The 19,766-nt window shown below is 59.9% G+C and overlaps 1 protein-coding gene across 1 annotated transcript; it reads right to left on the bottom strand.

Annotated features, from left to right (window-relative positions):
* Positions 1 to 5,897: 5,897 nt before the first annotated feature.
* Positions 5,898 to 18,452, bottom strand: RFLNA (refilin A). The gene is made up of 3 exons (XM_065890512.1): positions 18,246 to 18,452; positions 7,649 to 7,758; positions 5,898 to 6,231 (listed from the first exon to the last, which is right to left on the bottom strand). Exons 1-3 carry the CDS (start codon positions 18,450 to 18,452, stop codon positions 5,898 to 5,900), a joined length of 651 nt encoding a protein of 216 aa, XP_065746584.1.
* Positions 18,453 to 19,766: the final 1,314 nt, after the last annotated feature.

Below are 19,766 nucleotides of genomic sequence, written 5' to 3'. Positions count from 1 at the left end.
ACTGTTAAATACTTTAAAAATTATTCCTGCCCACACTGTGTTAGGGAACAAACAGACCCTTTGCCGTCACTGCTTTGGATACGCGGCAGAAGAGAGAACAACCCTCCCTCCCAGCTTGGGTCTTGAGGCAGCTGCCAACTGGCGTCTTGCAGGCTTGGTAGAACGTGTCTCAGACACGAGCTGTGTTCCTTCAGGAGCAGAGCCGGAGCTCCAGAGAGGCTGCGATTCTTTGCCATGGACGTGCGTGAAGGATTGGGGCGGGGCAGGGTGTGGGGAGCAGTGGAGGAGAGAACCAAGACCCACTGGATGCAGAAATTCCCATCCCCTGCCCGACCTGTGAACTGGTGGTCAGCCCAGCACCTCGTCTCCCCAGGGTGTGGACCTGGGCATGCGGAGAGATGTGCGTCCTCAGGGGACTCTGCCCACCCTCCCTGGCGCTCCAAGTTTACCCTGCGAGCCTGTGTGGCGAAATGAGCAGGGGGTCTTTGGAGCCCCGCAGGGCTCAGCCTGGCGCCTGGGCTGTAGTTCTGATGCCGACAGGCAGGTGGCAGTGTTGGGCCAGAAAACAGTCTTGTCCTGCTCCGGCCCTCCCTCCGGTCCTGGGCGCAGGCCAGCCCCAACCTGGAATCCAGGATGGGTCAGGTTGTGCTGGCCACACCAGCCACAAGGGGTTGGCCATGCTTGCTGGTGCCACCGAGCATCCCATGGCACTTCCCTCAGCTGTAGTCAGACCAGAGTGATAACGGGGGTGGCAGGGACACAAGTGTCAGCCCCACAGGCTCATCTCTGCCATCCCCCTGTCTGCATGGCCTCAGAATTGACACCACTCGGCACCTAGGGCCAGTGGCACAGACCCCACACAGTGATGTTTGTGGGGTGTAGGGAGAGCTCACGGCCTCCTGGTGCCTGTGAAGGGTCCACCCTCTCTTCCAACCTCACCCAGCCAGTCCTCAGCCCCCCACACCAAAGGGTTCATCCCACCCCCATCTTGTTTGGTTTTCTTACTGCTCCATCTTAAAATGGAGGCCCCTGCTGTTCCCTGATCCCCATCTCTCTGGAAAACTCCTACACATACTTCAAAACCCAGCTGGGTCATTCCCTCCTCTAAGAACCCATTATCCCTCCCCATCTTCTCTCTCCTCTGGGTCTTTGCTAACACCCTGCAAGCTACTGGACAGAACCCCTCGAGAGCAAAGATCTTGCCTTTCTCTTCCTGACTCTGTTGTTGACTGAGCCCCTAGCGACTGTTGAGCTGAACTGATGCTGTGAGGATCCGATTCCATAGAAAATGAGAATGTGATTTGCAAAGCGCAGGACACTTGCTGGCTAATTTCCCAGCGTCTTAGAACCCTGGGACGTTGGTCAGAGTGCAGATTCCTGGGCCCCACCCACAGGGTAGGAATGATTCTCTAGGTCCAGGGTTGGGGCTGGGAATGTGTTTTCATCCAGCGGCCCAGGTGTTTCTGATGCCCGTGATTTGCAGCGAGGGTGGTGCCCGAGGTCAGAGCTAGAACCTGGTCCCTCCACTTCTTTCTGGCCAGGAGTTCTCCAGTAAGGGCACAAGCGGCTCTGCAGAGGGAGTCCCGGCCCACCAACCCGAAGAGCTGCCGCCCACAGCGGGGGCAGGAACGGCTGGTCCCTACAGCACTAGGGTTGGCTCAGGACAAGCCCACCTCGGGCCAGGTGACACAGACACTGTGACAGCTGACCTGGAGCAGTCGGGGTGGCTTCCTGGAGGTGGTGGTTCTTGGGGAGGGGATGGGCTGAGTGGAAAGAACCTGTGTGGGCAAAGGCTGGGAGGTGAAACCCAGCCGGGGGCATTCAGGAGCCCAGGGTGGCTTAGACAGAAGGCAGTGTGGAGGCCCTGGAATTTCTGAGACGGAACAGTCAATGCCCAGTAAGGTGATTTGCTGGTTTTCTGAAATTGGGTCTTGTTGGCTTGCAAGGGTGCTGGGTGTATTGAGGGAAAAGCAGGCCAGGAGGCATGGGGTTTGGCGCGGCACAGAAGGCCAGGACAGAGCCCCACTGCCTCGGGGAGCGGGGATGGGGCCAGGCCACGTGTGGGGCAGGCGAGAGGGCGTGTGCACCACACGAGTAAAGGCAGACCGTGGAGCCAGCTGCCACGCAATGGCCATGTGACCCTGGCCAAGCCATTTGAACCCTCTGTGCCTCTGTTTCCCCATCTGTAAAATGGGATAATGATATTGCTGTGAGGAGTACCTCAGAGATGGGCTGTGTAGCTCTATAGAGACACAGTTTACTCACCTGTGGAGGAGTCAGTGGGACAAGGCAAGAAAGAAAGAATGGGTTTGCGAGGAAAGGAGAGAGAAGAGAAAAAAACTCCAGGTGGTCCGGCAACAGTGAATCTTAATTTGCATATTTACGGGGATAAACTGATTTGATCACTGGCAGCTGGTGGGAGGGCCCCCTGGTCATTCCACCTTTAGAAGGCCAAGGAGGGCCCTCAAAGGAGACGCATGTGTTTTCATGGCTTCTCCAGGAAGCCGGGAGGGTTTAGCTGTGGCAGCCACGTGACGGGCTGTCCTTCCAGCCCACCTCCTCCGGGGTTCAGCCAGGTCACGCTTCCTCATCAGAATGTCTCACCAGCTATCTCACAGGCTCACTGGGAAGATTAAATGCAGAAAATTCTGACAGCAGGGCCAAGCGGTCTGCAGACAGAGGCAGTGCCCCGTGTACGTGTCGGCCGCCAGGGCTGTGGTTTGTTCTCACCAAGGCTACTCTGTGGAGGAGAGACGAGACCTCGGACGGACGGGGCACCTGTGTGTGGGGCGGGGGCCGCCGAGCTTTGGAAGCCTGCGAGTGTGAACCCAGAGATGAACCCAGAGACTGGCCAGGGCGACAGCAGAAGAGGCTGAGCGAGGCGGCTCAGGATGGGTGTTTGGGGCCAGAGCCGGCCCTCGACATTGGGAAGCGTTTCTGCCCCTTCGAGAGAGATGGACGCCCTGACCCGCCCCCAGCAGGGTCCCGGCTCGATTCGATGGCAGCCCAAGCTTTACCAGCACGGATTCGCACCGTCCCAGCCGCCAGGCAGGTAAGGCCATGGGCCTGCCGGGCAGATGCTTAGAGAAGTTAAGCGACAGGCTTCTTCTCCAGCCACCGTGCCCTGCCTGCCCGTGTTGGTCTTCCCCTCCCAGGGGGCTTCAGTGAGTGACCTCTGCCCCCCTTGCCCAGTGCATCTGGGTCTGGGGAGTGTGGAGGAAGGGCAGAGGACAGAAGGGCCTCCTGCAGGCAGCAGCCTAAGCCGGGCAGCGGGGTCACTGGCCTCCAGGCCCGCTATTTTGGGGGTGGAAATCCCACGGGCTGGGACGGGACCTAGACGAAGCTGGCACCTCTTTCTGCCGGGTCTCCAAGTCCTCTGGGTTCCCGTAGGACAGACGGCTGCTTCAGAGGGAAACCGGGGCGCACTTGGGGGCCTGACGGGCCGCAGCCCTTGCACCCCACGTCCTCTTCCTCCCAGCCTGGAGTTCCAAGGTCATCAGGGAAGGCGGAAGCCGTTTGCATGATCAAAGGAGACGGTCTTGTTAGACACGTGCGGCCCCGGGTCCTCAGGGAGATGCTGAGATGGAGTCAGGAGGGTATGAGGCCTGTCAGGGTGATGCTTGTGAAAGACAAAAGGGACAGGAAGCAGGACCTGGCAGGGATTGAGCCTCGGTCAACTGGTCCCGTCCCACCGCACTCCCATTGGCGGGGTGCCCGGGAGGAGCCTGACAGCTGCTGGAAAGCTCTAGTTAGAGGCCATCCGCTAACTGGACGCCTCAGAAGTTGTTTCTTGAAGGGCAATTCCAGAGACATCTCCAAGGGCACCGGATTCGCTGGCACCATAATTGCACGTGTCAGGAAGCCCAACCCATTTTTCTTTCCAAGTGGGGAAATCAGGGCTGTGACTGGAAAGCAAACTCATGCAGCTGAATTTGCCTGGTGCCAGCGATGCGCCCCACAGTGTGGCTCCGCACAGAGTCCCCTCTCTACACAGGCTGCGCTCTCGGAGTTCCCAAGGCTGCGTCTGCACCCCGCTTGTCCGTACCGAGTGGCCGAGGCCTCCAGGTTCTTCCTTGCAGTGACATGACCCTGTCCTTTGGCCCCGCCCTCCTGGATTTCACCCTGGCCCCGCCCTGTTAGACATCGTCCTCCATCGAGGCAGGAGCCCCTGCAAAGACACCGGCACTCTCCCACTCAAGGACACTGCCCCGAGTGTCCGCCTCACTCACAGTCTGGGGGTCCCAGAGGCCCCTCCAACGATGTGGACCAGACGCGCAGAGGGTGTAACAAGGCCGAGGCCGCCTGCTTTGCAGAGGCAGCCCCGGCCCTGCTCCGGGGACAGATCTGGCTTTGGGTGTCTGCAGGTGCCAAGGGCTGGCGTGCGGAGCGCAAAGCTCAGGAGCATCAAACATGCAGATTCCCGGGACCCTCCCCGGAGTCAGACCCCAGTCCCTGGGCCTCTGCATTTATTACCTAGCTCCTGGGTGGGGCTGGCGCACTCAGGCTGTCTACAGGGATCAGGTAAGGGGCACAGGGCTCTCTCTGAGCCTTCCAAGTGTCTCCCTGCCCCCTGTGCGCGGTGGGGAGGGACCGTGGGCCTATGAAGACCAGTCCCACCCACGGTGGGGTCTGAGGGTCTCAGAAACATGGAAGAGGGAGTCTCTTCGAGTCTGCACGTTTTATTAAGATAATCAATCGATTCTTAAGTTATTTCTTTGTTAATCAGAAAGCATCTCTGTGGCGAGAACATGCACAGTCTGTAGATATATAAAAATATATCAGTCACTTCGCCTCTCCTGAACGCTAGCTCCGAGCCGCCCCTCCCCGCAGCGGGGGAGCTAACGCCCCGTCTTGGGGGGATGCCAGAGGAGCGGCGGGGCAGCCTCCACCTGCTGGGTCCAATCAGGTCTGAAGGCATCTCCATGGCCACGCTGTGGGCTTCTGGGGCATTGGTGGCAGGCAGCCCCAGGCCGTGGCCCCAGCACCCAGGTATCCTGGCTCTTCCCAGGGAACACAAGGGTCTCCCGTCTTCCTCCCCCGACCTTGCGCGTGTGTGGTGAACCCTGCTGCACTGGCCACTGTAGGAACGGGAGGCCGGAACGAGGGCAGCTGGACCCCACGGAATCTGAGAGCTGACAGCTGGCCAGGAGCCGCGGGCAGGTGGCAGTGGTCATTTCCAACGGCTTAGACGCCTCCCCTTGGCACCTGGCTCAAGGGCTCTGACGGTCCAGAGTCCTGGTCCTGAAGGTGTCAGGACACAGGTTAGCAGGATGCCCTGCGGGTGAGGCTCCGGACACAGAGCTCAAAGGCCTCGGTGCTGACGGGCTATGCCCTCCACCCTCCGCACTGGGGCACGGGCACGGGGACAGCGCGGGCAGGGCTCCTCCAGGCCGCTCCCCACACACAACCCACAACCAGCCCTGGCAGCGTTGCCGGCTTTCGCCCAGCCTCCCGGCTCACCGTCCACCAGAGGTTGCTGGGCTACGGCTCTGGGCGTCCAGCTGCACACATGTGAAAGGCCTGCTCTGGAAACAGCCCTCTCCAGGGGCGGCGGGTGTCTGGATGGCACCCTTCTTCCCTCCCACGTGGCCTGGGAGCCGGGGTTGGTGGGGGGCCCCCCGGCCAAGGCCGGGCCGGATGCCTCAGTCCTGCCGGCGTTCGGGGTGTCCACCGCTTCAAGGGCAGCCAGGGCCAACACACCTTCTTCTCTCCCAGGCCGTCGGGGCGGGCACCGCCTACCCACCTGCCCCCGCCCCGGGCTCCTCGGGAAAGCCAGGCCCACGCTGCCTCACCGGGTAGGTGCTGAGAAAGCGGCTGCGGCGCGGGCAAGACACAGCCCGGGGTCCCTCCCGAGCGTGGAGCCCGTGCTCCGGCCGCCGCGGGGGCCGGGCTGCCGGTCAGAGCGGCGCGGGGCCCAGCAGGCCGGGCCCGGGGCGCGGGCACAGCTGCAGCTCCACGCTGGCCGTGAACCAGCGGCGGGGCCGGCCCAGGCTGAGGTGCAGGGTGGTGCGGAAGGAGCTGCGGGCGCGCTTGGGGAAGATGATGGTGGTGCTGCGGAAGCGCAGGGCGCGCGGCCGCGGCTCCAGGGTCAGCTGGCTGCGGTAGCTGCGCCACGTGCAGTTAGGCGCGGCCACGATCGTCTCGCTGTAGGCCGTGACCGTGGGCACCGGCGCGTAGAAGACCTTGTCCCGGAAGTGCTTCTCCGAGGCGTACTTGACCTCGGAATTGCAGCTGCGGGGGAGGGCGGGAGCACGGGGGTGAGCCCCGGATGCGGCAGCCAGGTCACCGTCCCGCGTGGTCGGGGGTGGGGGTGGCAGTGCGAACACGGAACGGCCTGGGCTCTTCCGAAATGCCCGGGTCTGTAGGGCAAGGAAGGGCTGAGGGACCCAGCTGGCTTGGAGGAAACTCGAGAGACGGGACAGTTAAATGCCGCACGTGACGCCGGCGGGATCCTGGACTGGGATAAAAATAGGCCATAAAAGGACATTTGGGGACAGTGGGCAGGACTGGACCAGGCAGTGGCCGTGTTTCAGCTTTAGCTGGCTCGGTTTTGACAAGTGCACTGCCATTATGTGAGAGGATGTCCCTGTCCTTAGGAAGGACACCAGCTGGAGTTACTTAGAGGTTCAAGGTCACGGTGTCACTAACATCCTCTCAAACGGGTCAGAAGGAAGTTTCGTTTACGTAGAACGAGACAGTGAGCAGATATTCAAGCCAATGGAAAGAGCCAATGAATCTGTCTAACGGGGGTTCCCTGTACTCTTCCTGCAACTTTCCTTAAGTTTGAAATGTTATCAAAATGAGTTTCCCCCCAAGTAGCCGCAGCACCTCTAGATGAGTGACCCTCCTTACGCGTGACCAACTGGTCAGTGCCCCCAGCTCTGCTCCCAGATCATCACACTGGAAGGAAAAGCTCCGGGGAGGGGCGTGGGGACTTCACCTGTCTCCCTCCCCGCTGCACCCCACAGGTGACCCGCGTGGGAAGGGAAGCAGAGGTCCCTTGGGCCCAGGCAGCTCGCATCCACCCTGGCTGGGGCCTCTGTAATAAAAACTAAAAAGGAGAGCTCTTTGGGAAGAAAAACTTTTAAAGGGGACCTATTTGTCTCCTGGGACCCTATCCAGAGGTGAAGCGGGAGGAGGTAGTGGGTCCCACACCCCTGGGCAGGCCGGGGCGACGTGGACAAATCCATCCTGAGCGTCCCAGGGATACGCGGGTGAGACCCACGGACCCTAGACTCCACCTTCTGGAAGCCCGATCCCCAGAAGCCCTCCGAGGAGGGCAGATGGCTGGGGGAAAGCTCCCGGTGGGGTGGCCTTAACTCAGAAGTGCAGGTGCCACCTGAGACGTCCTACACGTGGGAGGGCACCTAATACACATTCAGGGCAATGGCTCCCCGGAGGAAAAAGGGGCAAATGCAAAATAAAACCCAGCCAGGTTGGGGGCGAAGGTCAGTGTGGAAATGGTTGCATGTGGGCCGGGAAGGGCTGGAGAGGTGGCAGGGAAGGCCACCTGGGGATAGAGTCTCTTCAAATCACGGCTATGCCTCCTCGGGGAGCAGCACGCGGAGGGGCTGCCTAGAGGGAGGGGAGCCTGCTGAGTGCCCCAGCCTGGCCACCCCGCCCCACCCGGCCCAGCTGCCCCACTCACCGGATCTCGGGCGTGGGTTCTGGGTTCACCTCAATGCTCTCCCCAAAGAACACGGGCAGCATCCGGGGCCTCATCTCTCGCGCCGGGGTGCTCGGGGGGAGGGGGAGGGGCTGTGGGGAGAGCCAGGAACACAGGGTCACGTGAGCAGCCCTTTGGCACTGCAACCTCAGCTCCCCGCTAGGCACAAGGGTTGCCCCACACCACTCCAGTCCTGGTTTTCTGGAAGCCTGCTTTGCGGGGTCCATCGGGAAGCCCACCCCAGCGTCCCTCTGTGGAATCCAAGCGCTCTGATGCCCAGGGCTCCCCACCCAGCCACCGGCCTGCCCTTCAGTTCCTGGGCATCTCAATAAGGGGACGTGGTAACGGCCTCTTTCTACAACGCCCAGCCCACCCGAGCCCCAGGAGCCAGGCTCAGAGCCCTGTAGAACTGGGACCCCTCTCAGGGAGCCCCTGAGCCTAAGCCTCACAAGCTGCACCCCTGGGTGACACGTCAGGTAGGAGCTCTGCGAGGGACTGAAAACCGTGCTCATCGAGGGAAGAGTTCCCGGCGCTTCTTGGTGCATGGCTGTGGGCCCCTCCTTCAGATCCTTCACAGGCTTTCCCTGTCCTCGCCTGGACGAGGAGAGATCACAGCAGCTATGCTTTTTGAGCGCTAACCGCACCGGTCGTTGCTCTGAGCACTCCATGTATCCGTACATTCGATCACGGGAGGGTGTTGTTACTAGCATCCCCATTTTATAGATGCTGAAACTGAGGCCCAGGGTGGCCAAGTAACTTGCCTGAAGCCACACAGCTAGGAAGAGGCAGAGCTGGGGTTGGAACCCTGGCGGTCTGGCTCCAGAGTCTGCACCCTCACCCATGTTCCCCGGCTGCCTCTCAGGTCCACGGGGCGGGTGCTGCAGCCCCAAGACCTGTCCCGTCACCTCCTGCTCGGAGCAAGCTTGCCCTCACACACAGGATCAGGGCGCTTCCCACACAGGCCTCTGTCCATGTATCTTTCACTCGCCTTGGCCACGGCCCAGGCTGCCTCTGTGCCTTGGTTTATGCTGTTCCCTGTACTAGGAACGTCCTTCCCTTTCCTTCTCACTTGGTCCGTCCAGGGTGGCAACTCAGGCACCAGCTCCCTTGTCTTCCCCCAACATCCTCTGAGGGGTTCCTGGAGCTCCCACCTGCTGGTCTCCATTGCTGCGACCCCTTTGTGTGTCACCCCCAGACCATGAGCTCCTTAAGATTCAGGACCTGATGACCTCTCTGGCCCCAGGGCCTGGCACCTCGCAGACCCCATGGTGTCCAAAGGCAGGACCTCACACGTGCAAAGCAGCGCCCTGCTCCCCTTCCACCTCTCCCCGCCGTCCTGTGAGCCCTTGGGCCAGGCCCACACCTGTCTTCAAATCCTCTCTCAGCCTATGGACATGGTCACCGCAGCCCCCTCCTCAGCTGATCACAGCGTCCCCAGAACAGGGGCCGAGGAAGGACCACAGGAAGAAAAGATCTAAGACTTGCGGAAAGAGGGGCTTCTCCATAGGCCCCCAGCAGCTGTCGTCAAGCTGTCCCATCTCTCCCTTGCTGGGCACGGCAGGTGGAATAATGGCCCCCCAAATGTGCATGTCCTAATCCCCAGAACCTGGGAGTGCGTGACCTTACAGGGCAAAAGGGACTTTGCACATGTGGTTTAGGATCTTGAGATGGGGAGGCTGTCCTGGAGTACCCAGTGGGCCCCCAATGTCTTCACAAGGGGTCCTTATAAGTGAAAGAGGGAGGCAGGGGGGTCAGAGTCAGAAAGAAATTGAGGACATGCTGCTGCCTTAAGAGTGGGCGGGGCCAGGAGCCAAAGACTGTGGACAGCCTCTCGAAGGCGGGAAAGGCGAGAATTCTCACCTAGAGCATCCAGAGGGGATGCCTTGCCAAAATCCTTGCTTTTAGCCCGTGAAAGCTGTTTTAGATTTCTAACCTTTGGAACTGTAAGATATTAAATCTGTGTTGTTTTAACCCACTATGCGTGGGGTCATTTGTTAGAGCAGCGACAGGAAGCTAATACACCATGTGACCCAGCAAACAACACCCCTCTCGGGGCTGCAGCCTCCTGGGCCCCGAAGTGGGGCTACAGGAGCACCCGCCTCCCAGGCCGCAGTCACGACAATGATTCAAAGTGTGTGAATGTGTGGGACAGGGCCCGGCACGGGGCAAGCGCCACATAAAGTCTTGTATAAAAGTCTCAGAATACGGAGAAAAGGCTTGTATTCTGCGTGCTTTTCACAAAGGCTCGAGGGGTGATGCCTGGTGCGGGGGGGTCCTCTCAGGAGAGAGAGGTACAATCCACACTCTTTTTAACCTTGAGACAACCCTGCTCCTACCTTTCAGAAGCAAGTGCACATCATTCAGGCGCTTTAAATTTAAAAATAAAATAGTGATGGGAATTCCCAGGTGGTCCAGTGGTTAGGACTCCACACTTTCACTGCCATGGCCCGAGTTCAAACCTGGTTGGGGAACTAAGATGCCAAGAGCCGCGCGGTGTGGCCAAAAATTTAAAAATATATAAGTTTAAAAAAAATCAAACAGTGACAAGATAGAGGCACTTGTGGTATCCTCTGTGGCTCTGTGAGATCGGCACCGGCCTCAGCTGTAAACCTCCATGATTTGATGGGCATAAAAATCATACTCTCTCCCCGCAAGGCTATCTGAAGCGTGAAGTATGGCGCTTTCCCAAATGTGTGCAGGGGTTTGCCGAGCACCTACCGTGCGCCCAACACCTACTGCGCGCCAGGCCCTGTGTGAGTCGGATGAGGTACAGTGCCTCCCAGGGCTCTTCTTGTGGACACCGAAGAGGAGAGAGGATGAGGCAGGCGTGTGAGGGGCTATGGACATGGGTGCTAAGGTTTTGGGAGGTGTCTCTAGGTGGAAGGGCCGGAGGGAGGGAGGGCCAGCCTGCTACTGGCCTCCGTCCCCCCACCCCACCCCCAAGAAAGAACAATTCCCAAGCTCATGGGCAGGGAGGGCTTCCTCAGGAGGCAAAGCCTTCGGTGCAGAGCTGGGTACCACCATCCCTCTCGGGTCCCCCTGAGCCTCCTGGCACAGCCCCAGTGCACATTTGGGGCCCCATTCTGGCCGGATCTCACTCCCCACACTGGCTGCCAGCAGAGGGGACAAGGCCGACCTCACAGACTAGGCCAGGAAGCTGGAGCTCTGGGCACCGTTTACCAAAGGGCCCTGGTGGAAAACAGCTAAAATCTGTCCCACCTGGGAACACGATACAAGAGAGAGAGGAAGCCTCTGAGAATCCAGACGCAGGCTGGCATCCAGGGGCCCCGGGGGGCGACGAGACAGCTCAGGCAGTCGCTGCCGAGGCCTGAGGCTGCCCCCCGCAGGGCTCCAGGGACCGGTGGCAGTTCCGGCCATCCCGCAGCCGCCGCGCTCCGGAAGCTCAGAGCCGAGTCTTGCAGCTGCAGCGGTGTTTTAACATCAACATGGCAGCGCTGCGCGCGGAGCCCGGCCAGCCCCGGGAGCCGGCCAGGAAGGCACACCGTTGGCCCTGCAAGGGCAGCCCTCCAGCCACGCTGGACTCACATTCCCATCGGAGCCGCCGCCGTGGGAGGCGAGCTGAGGACGGGGCTTGGGCGCCAGCTCCCAGGGGACCCCCTGCTGCTGCCGCTGTACCTGATGGCCTGGCCTGGGCCACCTGGAGCGAAGAAAGCTCCCAGGCGCCCTGCTCCCCTCACCGCCCCCCAACCCTGGGGCAGCCACATCCCAGCTCGTTTCCCCAAAGGCCCTGGTGCTTGCTTCCCTCTGAAGAGGACCCGTCGAGGAACCCACCTGTGCCAGCCACCTGTGCACAGTGCCTCAGTTTGCTCGTCTGCACGAGGAGGCTGATGCCCGGGCACGAGCTGGCTGGTGTCCTCGGGTCCCCTCGCAGCCCTGGGCTGCAGGGGCAGGGGAAGGCACGGGGAAGCTGAGAGCTGAAGGCCGGACCCCAGACTCCCAGACGCCCACCCTGGGATGGCGACACAGCTGGGCCAGCCTCCAGCCCCCAGCTCCTTCTAGGGACCGGGAGAGCCCTGTTCTAGCCTGGGGAGGGGGCTGGTCTGGCTCCCTGGTCTCCTGGGCAGGCAGGGGGTGTGTGTAGGGACCAGGGAGTGCTTCCGAGAGAGTGGGACCCAGAGAACAGCGGGCTGCCCTCCGCCTACCGTGCCCCGCCCCCCGCCACCGCCTCACCCAGTGATTCACACGCCTTCCCTGGAGCTGCCGGGTGAGGATACATACTCCACGCCTGGAAGTAAAAATACACCCCGGCGTCTGGAGAGCTCCCCCTTCCTGGCTGTGGTACAGGGCACGGCCCACAGGACGGCAAAGAAAGATAAGTCCTCCGTCGTGAGAGCTCCGTGCCGCGCGGTGACAGCCCAGCCCCACCGGGGGTCCGGGCCTGGCTGGCAGTGACAGGTAGGGATGGAGCAGTGCTGCGACACACGGTGGTCCCCCACCTGCCACCGCACGGGACGTGGCTGAAGCCACGTGTGACCCACAGAACCTTCCGCTTAGGGAGCATCAAGCCCCCATCAGCGGAGGGTAAGTGGCAGGAGGAAGGGTCCGGGGAGACCCCACACTGACATGGGAGAGGGGCGTCCTCACCAAAGCCACAGGGAACCTTTGTAAGGGCCGAAACAGCCTTTCTCAGGCCACTGGCCTCACTGGCGGGGGATGGCTTCAACCACGATTGGAATTAAACTGAATATCTTCGGCGTGTTTGGGGATTTGAGACCAAAAGCTCCCATGCTGGGCTAAGGGGACGCTGACCTGCACCCATGAGGAAAGTGATCCAAGGAGGGACATTTAAGCCCCAAGAATTCTTATCCTTTTTATGAAAGGCTTCGGGTATTGGTGGCAAATCCTGGGGTGAGGGGAGGGACTCCAAAAGGCTCGTTGCACAACACGGCACGACAGAGGCGGTGAGTGGGCCAGGCTCGGGGAGCCCAGGAGACCCCAAACAGCGCAGGCGCAGGGTCTGGCACTCAGAGCAGTGAAACTGAGCAAACCCATACATCACAGGTCGGAGGCAGGGCTCAGGGACGGGCCTGCTCCCCAAGATGCCCTTGGGTGCCCGATGGACCCAAGCCAGCAGGATGGTGGTGGGTTGGTTTGTGGCCTCCACAAAGATATGTTCACATCCTAATCCCCAGGACCTGTGAATGTGACCCTCTTTGGAAACAGGGTCTTTACACACGTGATCAAGTTAAGATGCGGTCCCACTGGACGGGGGTGGGCCCTAATTCAACCTGGCTGGTGTCCTTATAAAAAGAGGGAATTTTGGACACGGGACACACAGAGGGAAGAAGGCCACGGGGGAACAGAGGGAGAGATGGAGGGGTGCATCTCCAAGGTAAGGCACGCCGAGGATGGCCGGCCACCACCAGAAGTTGGGACAGACACAAGGGATGGATTCCTCCCTAGAGCCTTCGGAGGGAATATGGCCCTGCTGACACCCGGATCTCAGACCTCAGGCCTCTTTGTACCGTATCTGTTTCCCCCACCCCACAGCAGGGAGGCCAGGAGTCCCAAGGGCACAAAGGACAGACCACGCCCACCCCAAGGAGAGTCCCTGTCAGTCCCCGCCTAGTGGCATTTTCCCAGGAAGGTGGCTCCTGTTCACTCCCTCGCCCCCAGAGCACCTGGCAGGGCATGGGCTTTAGTGTGACTAAAGCTACAGGTAGAACTTCTCACTCAGATGAGCCTTTCACAGAGACGCAAGGCTGTCAGACACGTTGCTGAATTTCCGCTGGAGGCCACTTCATCCAGGATTAAGCGGACGCAGGCTGAAAGGAGGCACCAGGGTTTTTGGCCTCATGGCCTTCCTTTCCGCCAACAGGCTCCTTCCTCTGTGGCCTGACACACCTGCTTCTCTTGCACCTCAGCTTGCTCACAGGCACCTTCGCTGGTCAGGGACACACCGTGAGCCTGCAAGGGGGCCATGGGGGCTGACCCCTGTCTCTTTAGTTCACCTGTCCATCCATCCATCCATCCATCCATCCGTGTGTCCATCCATCCATCCATTCATCCATCGGTCCATTTATCCATCCATCTGCCCATCCATCCATCCATCTATCCATTTGTCCACCCACCTGTGCTTCCATCCTTCCTAATGCCAGGCACTAACTCCCTAAATTCCTAACTCCCTTCCCTCTCTGCCCTCACCCTTGGTTTCACCATCATAGACCAGAAACAGAGAAATGAGAAAATCCAGGTGTCCTGGGTTGGGGGCAGGGGTGGTGACAGCCAAGATCCTAAGAGTTGGCAGTGACAAAGATTTCCAAGAGCCGGGCAGCCCCGGGAGATTTTCGAGGCTGGGCAAAGACAACCCACTCCCCACCACCAATTCTACCTGGTTCCGGCCCCAAGGGCTTCCCTCGGAATCTGGGTCCATGGAACCAGCACCTCGTCCTTAGGGAAATTCCCCAGTGTGCCACTCGGACATACACTCGATGTGCAGATAAACCCCAGGAGATCAGATGGGGGTGACGGGGCAACGCACGATGGGGCCCAGGCCACTGGCTTCTAGAGAACCCATATCCACATCTGAAGGGGTAACAGCCCAGATTGTCACCTCCAGTCACCACTCCACGGAGGGCCGAGCCCCTCATCTGCCACAGATGGGTGATCTGTCCTCATCTCACCCACCCCAGTGGTGGCTGTTCCCTCAAAGGTGCACCCCAGAGAAGACGACTTGCGATCCCAAATGCCATCTGTGCTCTCCCTGAGGGTGGTAAGAGGGGACAGGGCTAGTTCCCTGAACTGGCCATGTTAACCTGGGGAGATGGGTATCTGCCACACACACTCACTCATCCTTCCTGGCAGCACGACCTCTCCCCACAGCTCCGTCAGGCAGGACGGGGAGGGGGGCCGGAAGGACATGGGGTGTTCCCTCAATCTGGAGCCGGAGGTCCAGGCCCTGGGAGCTCAAAGGTGACACAGACAGCGGCTGTCCTGTTCACAGCTGTATCCCTCGCCAGGCCTGGCTTAAATATTTGTGGGATGAATGCAGCTGACAGGCAAACCCTGGCTGGCCCGGCAGGCGGCCTTGGCTGTCCCGGTGTCCTGCAGGCGACCAGGGGCCCACTGCAGGGAGACAAGCCCTCCACAGAGCCTGTTCTGCACAGGCACTTCTCAGTCAAGTCTCTGATTTGGGTTTCTAATGTGGAGGGTCTGGGAGCTCATGAGACCTTTTTAAAAAATAAAAATAAAACAGTCACAAGTACATTTTGGAAAGACCAAATGGAATTTTACTTTCTGGCCTCAGCTTAGCCCACAAGTCCCTGCACTGCCCTCCACCAGCCTCACAGCTGCAACTCAACCACGCCTCAGGACCTTTGCACTTGCCATTCCCTTGGACTGACACACATTTCAGCCCTATGACCATAACGGCCACTCTCTCATGTTTTCTGGTTTCCATTAAATGTCACTTCCCTGACCATCCAGTCTAAAGGAGCTCTACCTGAACCCAGCTCTTTGTCTTACGGGCACTTAACAATCCACCTGGTGTTTTATCACATGTTTAAGTTGGTGACTGTCTCTCCCACTAGAATGCCAGTTCCACGAGGGCAGGGCCCCTGAACATCTTTTTCACCACTATGTCACCCACGGCCCAAAACAGCACATGGCATATAGCAGGTGCTCAATAAGTACCAGTGGGACGAATGACCGATTCCTAGATCTTCCTTTGGTTTGGGAATTACCAGGAACGGTACCATCGTTGGTCCACGGAGTGGGCCAGAAGAAAACCTATGATCAAGTGAGGAATTCATTTACACCCAGCCCACTCCCCAGTGCCTTTTACGTCTTGGGGGGCAATGTCGCAGCCAGCCAGTTACCCTACATCCACGGGGTAGTGCCCAGAAGTTACGTCCAGCTTATTAAAACAAAGTGGGGGGAAATGGAGCCTCTTTCTAGAGGGTGAGCAAGTTTAACACGCACTTGCAGTATAATAAATACGGTGACAAGCTATCGAGGACCTCGGTGGCCAGGGGGCTGGGGACAGAACTGCAGCTCATCCCCCTGGCTGGGGTGTGCGCCACCAGTGTCGACCAGGAAGGCAGTGCTGGAAACTGGGTGTGAGAACAAAGATGCCTACCCCAGGCTGAACTCCAGGCCCACATGGTCTGACAGGTGCCATTAAGGGTGTGCCAGAGCAAAGTGGCCCTGCTTGCAGCCAGCCACTAGAAACCATCAACTCCAAGACGCAGGAGAGCAGCCGAAATTTTGCCTACATCTGCGCCTGGAAAGCACTGTCAGAGAGCCGCGCCCGCAGGCAGGGTTTTGTTAAACACCAGATTAGCAACATTTAACAGGAGTTAACCTGCGGGGGGGGGGGGGGGGGGGGGGGGGGGGGGATGGAGGCGGCCAGTGTGACGATAATGTAGGTGCCCGGGGCCCCAGCTGCAGGCCCCGGGGCTGAGAAGAGGCTTCCCTGTGGCAACCATTCCCTCTCTTTTTATTAAAAGCAGCATTTCCAAATCCTGTAGGTTCAGAGGTATTTTTTTTTTTTTAAATCAAAACAAAACAACAACAAAACTCAGGTAGTTCATCAGCTGCACAGCGAAAGGTAGGGTCACAAAAGGTTCAAGGGTAGAGACTCCGGAGCCCAGTTCCCTGGGTTCCAATCCAGCACCGCCACTTAGTTTAGGCAAGTCGCTAACCTCTGTGCCTCAGCTTCCCGCTCTGGGAAATGGGTGTAATAAGAGCACCTACATACTTCTTGGGACTACTGTGAAAATGAAATGAGTTGATGCAGGTAAAGCGTTTAGGACGGCTCCTAGCACCCGGGAAGGCTATCTAAATGCAGGTGTCATTACCTGTGTGGAAACAGCCCCAGGTCTTGCCTTCAAGCCAAATTAGAAAGATCAGAGACAGCTCAGTTCCATACCTGGCATCTAGTTAGCAAGGAGGGGGAAAAAATAAAATCAACTAGGACAGCCAAGACAAGTAAGCCAGGCCCACTGTTCTTACGGCCGCCCCTGGCTGGCCTGGCCGGCAGGGAAGGCCTCCAAAGATCCTTCTATAAGGGGGATTCCGGGTCATCCAAAGAATAAAGGGGAAGGCTGGTTCCCTGTCCCTTTTCTCCAAGGCCCACTGTGTAGGACACCACAGGGATTTATTCCCAACGCGAGAGCTCAAATACCACCCCCTCCATTCAACTGTGCCAAGTCTGAGACACTCTTTCAGGAAAGCTGGTACGTTCAGACAGTGGGATCGATTTCACTGCCAACAGCCTGGGTCACATCTATCAATCCCTGGAAGTCCAGAACGCCTCTCCTACCCCCAGCCCCCAAAAGAGAGACCGAAGTTCAAATTCAACGCATGATTTTGGTCTAAGCCAGCGGTTCCCAAAATCTGCTACACATGGGGATAACCCGGGGAGGTTTTAGAAATCCTGATGTCCAGGTGGCAGGCTCTACCAATCAAATGACACTGTCTGGAGGTATGAGGTGGGCATGGATATTCTTGAAAGATCTCCAGGAGAGGGATTTCCCTGGTGGTCCAGTGGTTAAGTCTCCACGTTCCCAATGCAGGGGACCTGGGTTCGATTCCCTGGTCGGGGAACTAGATCCCAGATGCCGCAACTAAGAGTCCGCATGATGAAACTAAGACTTGATGCAGCCAAATAAATAAATACTTAAAAAAAAAAATCTCTGAGAGATTCCCGAGCCCACTCGAGTTTGGGACCCACTGGACCAGGGAGCAAGGGAGACACCAGTGACATTCCCATCAATAGGCCTGGAGGCAGGGGAACCATTCCTTTCTGCTCCTGGGAGGATTTCCAACTGGGGGGAAGCATTTACTGCCCTGTGAGGTACCAGGTGGGCATTGCCGGGGCCCCAGGAAAGCGGCACCGGGCTGCAGTCGTGCTAGGACACCCGGCAGAAACAACGTGAAGGCGTGCAGAGAGCCGCGGAACAGGGAAATGCCACTGGGATTGTTAGCAGACTCCGGATGTCCAAAGGCGCCCGATCCCGCCTGCCTGGCTCCCGCCTGCCGGGGAAGGGGTGCAGGGAACCCAGTCTCAGCCCAGCCACCAAGCTGGGTGACCCCCGGAGCCCACCTGAGGGCCCCACTAAGTCTGGCAAGAGGGAAAACTCTTGCGTCTCCTGCCCTGGGGTTCCAGCCTTCCCCAGGCACCGCCTCAGCTCCACGTCAACATACCTCAACACCCCGGGAAGGAAGGGCTCCTGTCTGCGTTTGGTTAAAAAAAAAAAAAAAAAGTCTTTCACGTTGGCAGCACAGGGGGAAGAGTTAACAGGGAACCTGGGGACACTGCTTCGGCCAGGGGCTCCAGCTCACCTAGCCTGAAACCAGCCTCTTGGAGGATTTCGGACAGTCCTCAACCCCTGCTCTTTCACTGCTGACAGTAAGACAGACGATCACTCCTTAGGCCCACAGCCAGGGAGAGGGCCGCTGGGGTCAGGCTGGACCGTCCCCACCTGCGGAGCGTGGCTGTCACTTGGCCACCTTCTTGGCTGGGGGGATGGCGGGGGGAACCCAGTCCCGGCTCCTGAAGTACCCCATCCGGGGGGCTGGCTCTGTTCCCGGTTTCTGCGCGAAGCCGCGTGCTTACCGCTTTGGCCTCGCCGGGTCCGGGGGCCTCCGAGGAGGCGCCAGAGCCCCCCGCGCGGGCGTCGAGGATGGCAGGCGCCAGGGAGTAGAAGGGCGGGCTGGGGCTGGGGCTGGGGGGCAGCCCGGAGTCAGGGCTGTCCAGCAAGCCCTCCCGGCTCTTCTCCTTGAGGCTCTCCTCCATGCCCTGCAGATGCAGGTGGCCCACCATGTCTGGGGGGCGCCGGGCGCGGGCCCCCGGCTCCTCGGGGGGCTCCTCCACCGCGCTCCGGGGCCCGGGGCGGGCGGCGGGGCGAGGGCTGCGCGCCGGGGACCTGCGGGCAGAGCTGAGAGGCGGTGCGTCGGGCCCGGCGCCCACCCGCACCGCCCCCCCGGCCCGAGTCCCCGGTTCCCCGGCCGGCCCGGCCGCGCGCGCGCGCGCGCGCGCGCCGCGCCCAGGAGGGGCCGGCGGTCGGGCGCCCGGCTCCGTGCGCTCGGGGCGGCTGCCACGCCGGGCCTGCCGCCCGCCCGCCCGCCGCCGCCGCTGGCCGCGCTCCAGCCACGCCGGGCCCGGCCTCGCCTTCGCGCTCCGCCGCCCGCCGCCCGCCGCCCGGCCCAGCCCGAGGCGCACGCCGCCGCCGGGCCCTCTCCGCACCTTCCCGGCCGCGCCTCCTTTTCTAGGCGCCTCCTCCCGGCCCACCCCGCCCCCGGCCTCCTCCGCGGTGGGCAACCGCCCCGTCTGGCGCCTCCACCCCCCAAGCCCGCGCCCGGGGCGACTGCACAGCTCGGCAATCCTCCGGAATAAACACCCCAGCGGCGGCACCAAGGGGTGACTCGTGGGGTCCCCAGGTCATCCCAAGTAACAGTAGTAGGAGTAGTAATGTCTGAGGTGACCTTTCGAGGTTTCTCCAGCTCACTGTAGTCCGAATAAAAGAATCTTCAGAGACCTCTGTTTTAGAAGATCTGTAACTTACAAGGGAGGGGGCGGAAACCAAAGGCTTCAATGCTCCTCAAGCTTCAAGACCTGTTCCTTAGCTCCCCTCTTTCCAACGGGCCGGTCCGCCCCTTTGTTGATGTTCTAAAACACGAACCAACAGTCCCAGGGTATTTGTGTCTCCATCATTTGGGTACCCAAGCCCAACATACTGGTCCTCTGGGGTGGAAAGCCTTGGGTGGAAATGGGGCTGGGGCAGGTGACAGGGAGATTAGAAACATTTCCTGAATCCTCCAGCACCTGGCTCTTTCCCCAATTTCTTCCAAGCAGGTTCTTGCGCACTGACGGTCTCTCCCATCTTTCCCTTCTTTTCCTTCCTCGGAAGGGAGAAGTCACTTGCTTCCGTTTCTTCAGATGATTGACAAGGAGGTCCTTGTCAGTCTAGCTCCCACCCACTCATCCACCCACACAGACACTCCCTCCCCCACCCCCCCAGCCAGGTGATCCAGCCTTCCATTCTGAAAGCAGGGAATCCAGGGGTACCTAGAGGTTGCACTGTAGAGCAGGAATGTGGGAGAGGCTCCTGGTCTAGCCAAGGGAGCAGAGGAGGCA

This window comes from Phocoena phocoena, chromosome 13 (assembly GCF_963924675.1).
Source record: "Phocoena phocoena chromosome 13, mPhoPho1.1, whole genome shotgun sequence".
NCBI lineage: Eukaryota > Metazoa > Chordata > Mammalia > Artiodactyla > Phocoenidae > Phocoena > Phocoena phocoena.
The sequence above is the reverse complement of the archived record's forward strand: the minus strand, read 5'-3'. Positions and strand labels throughout refer to the sequence as shown.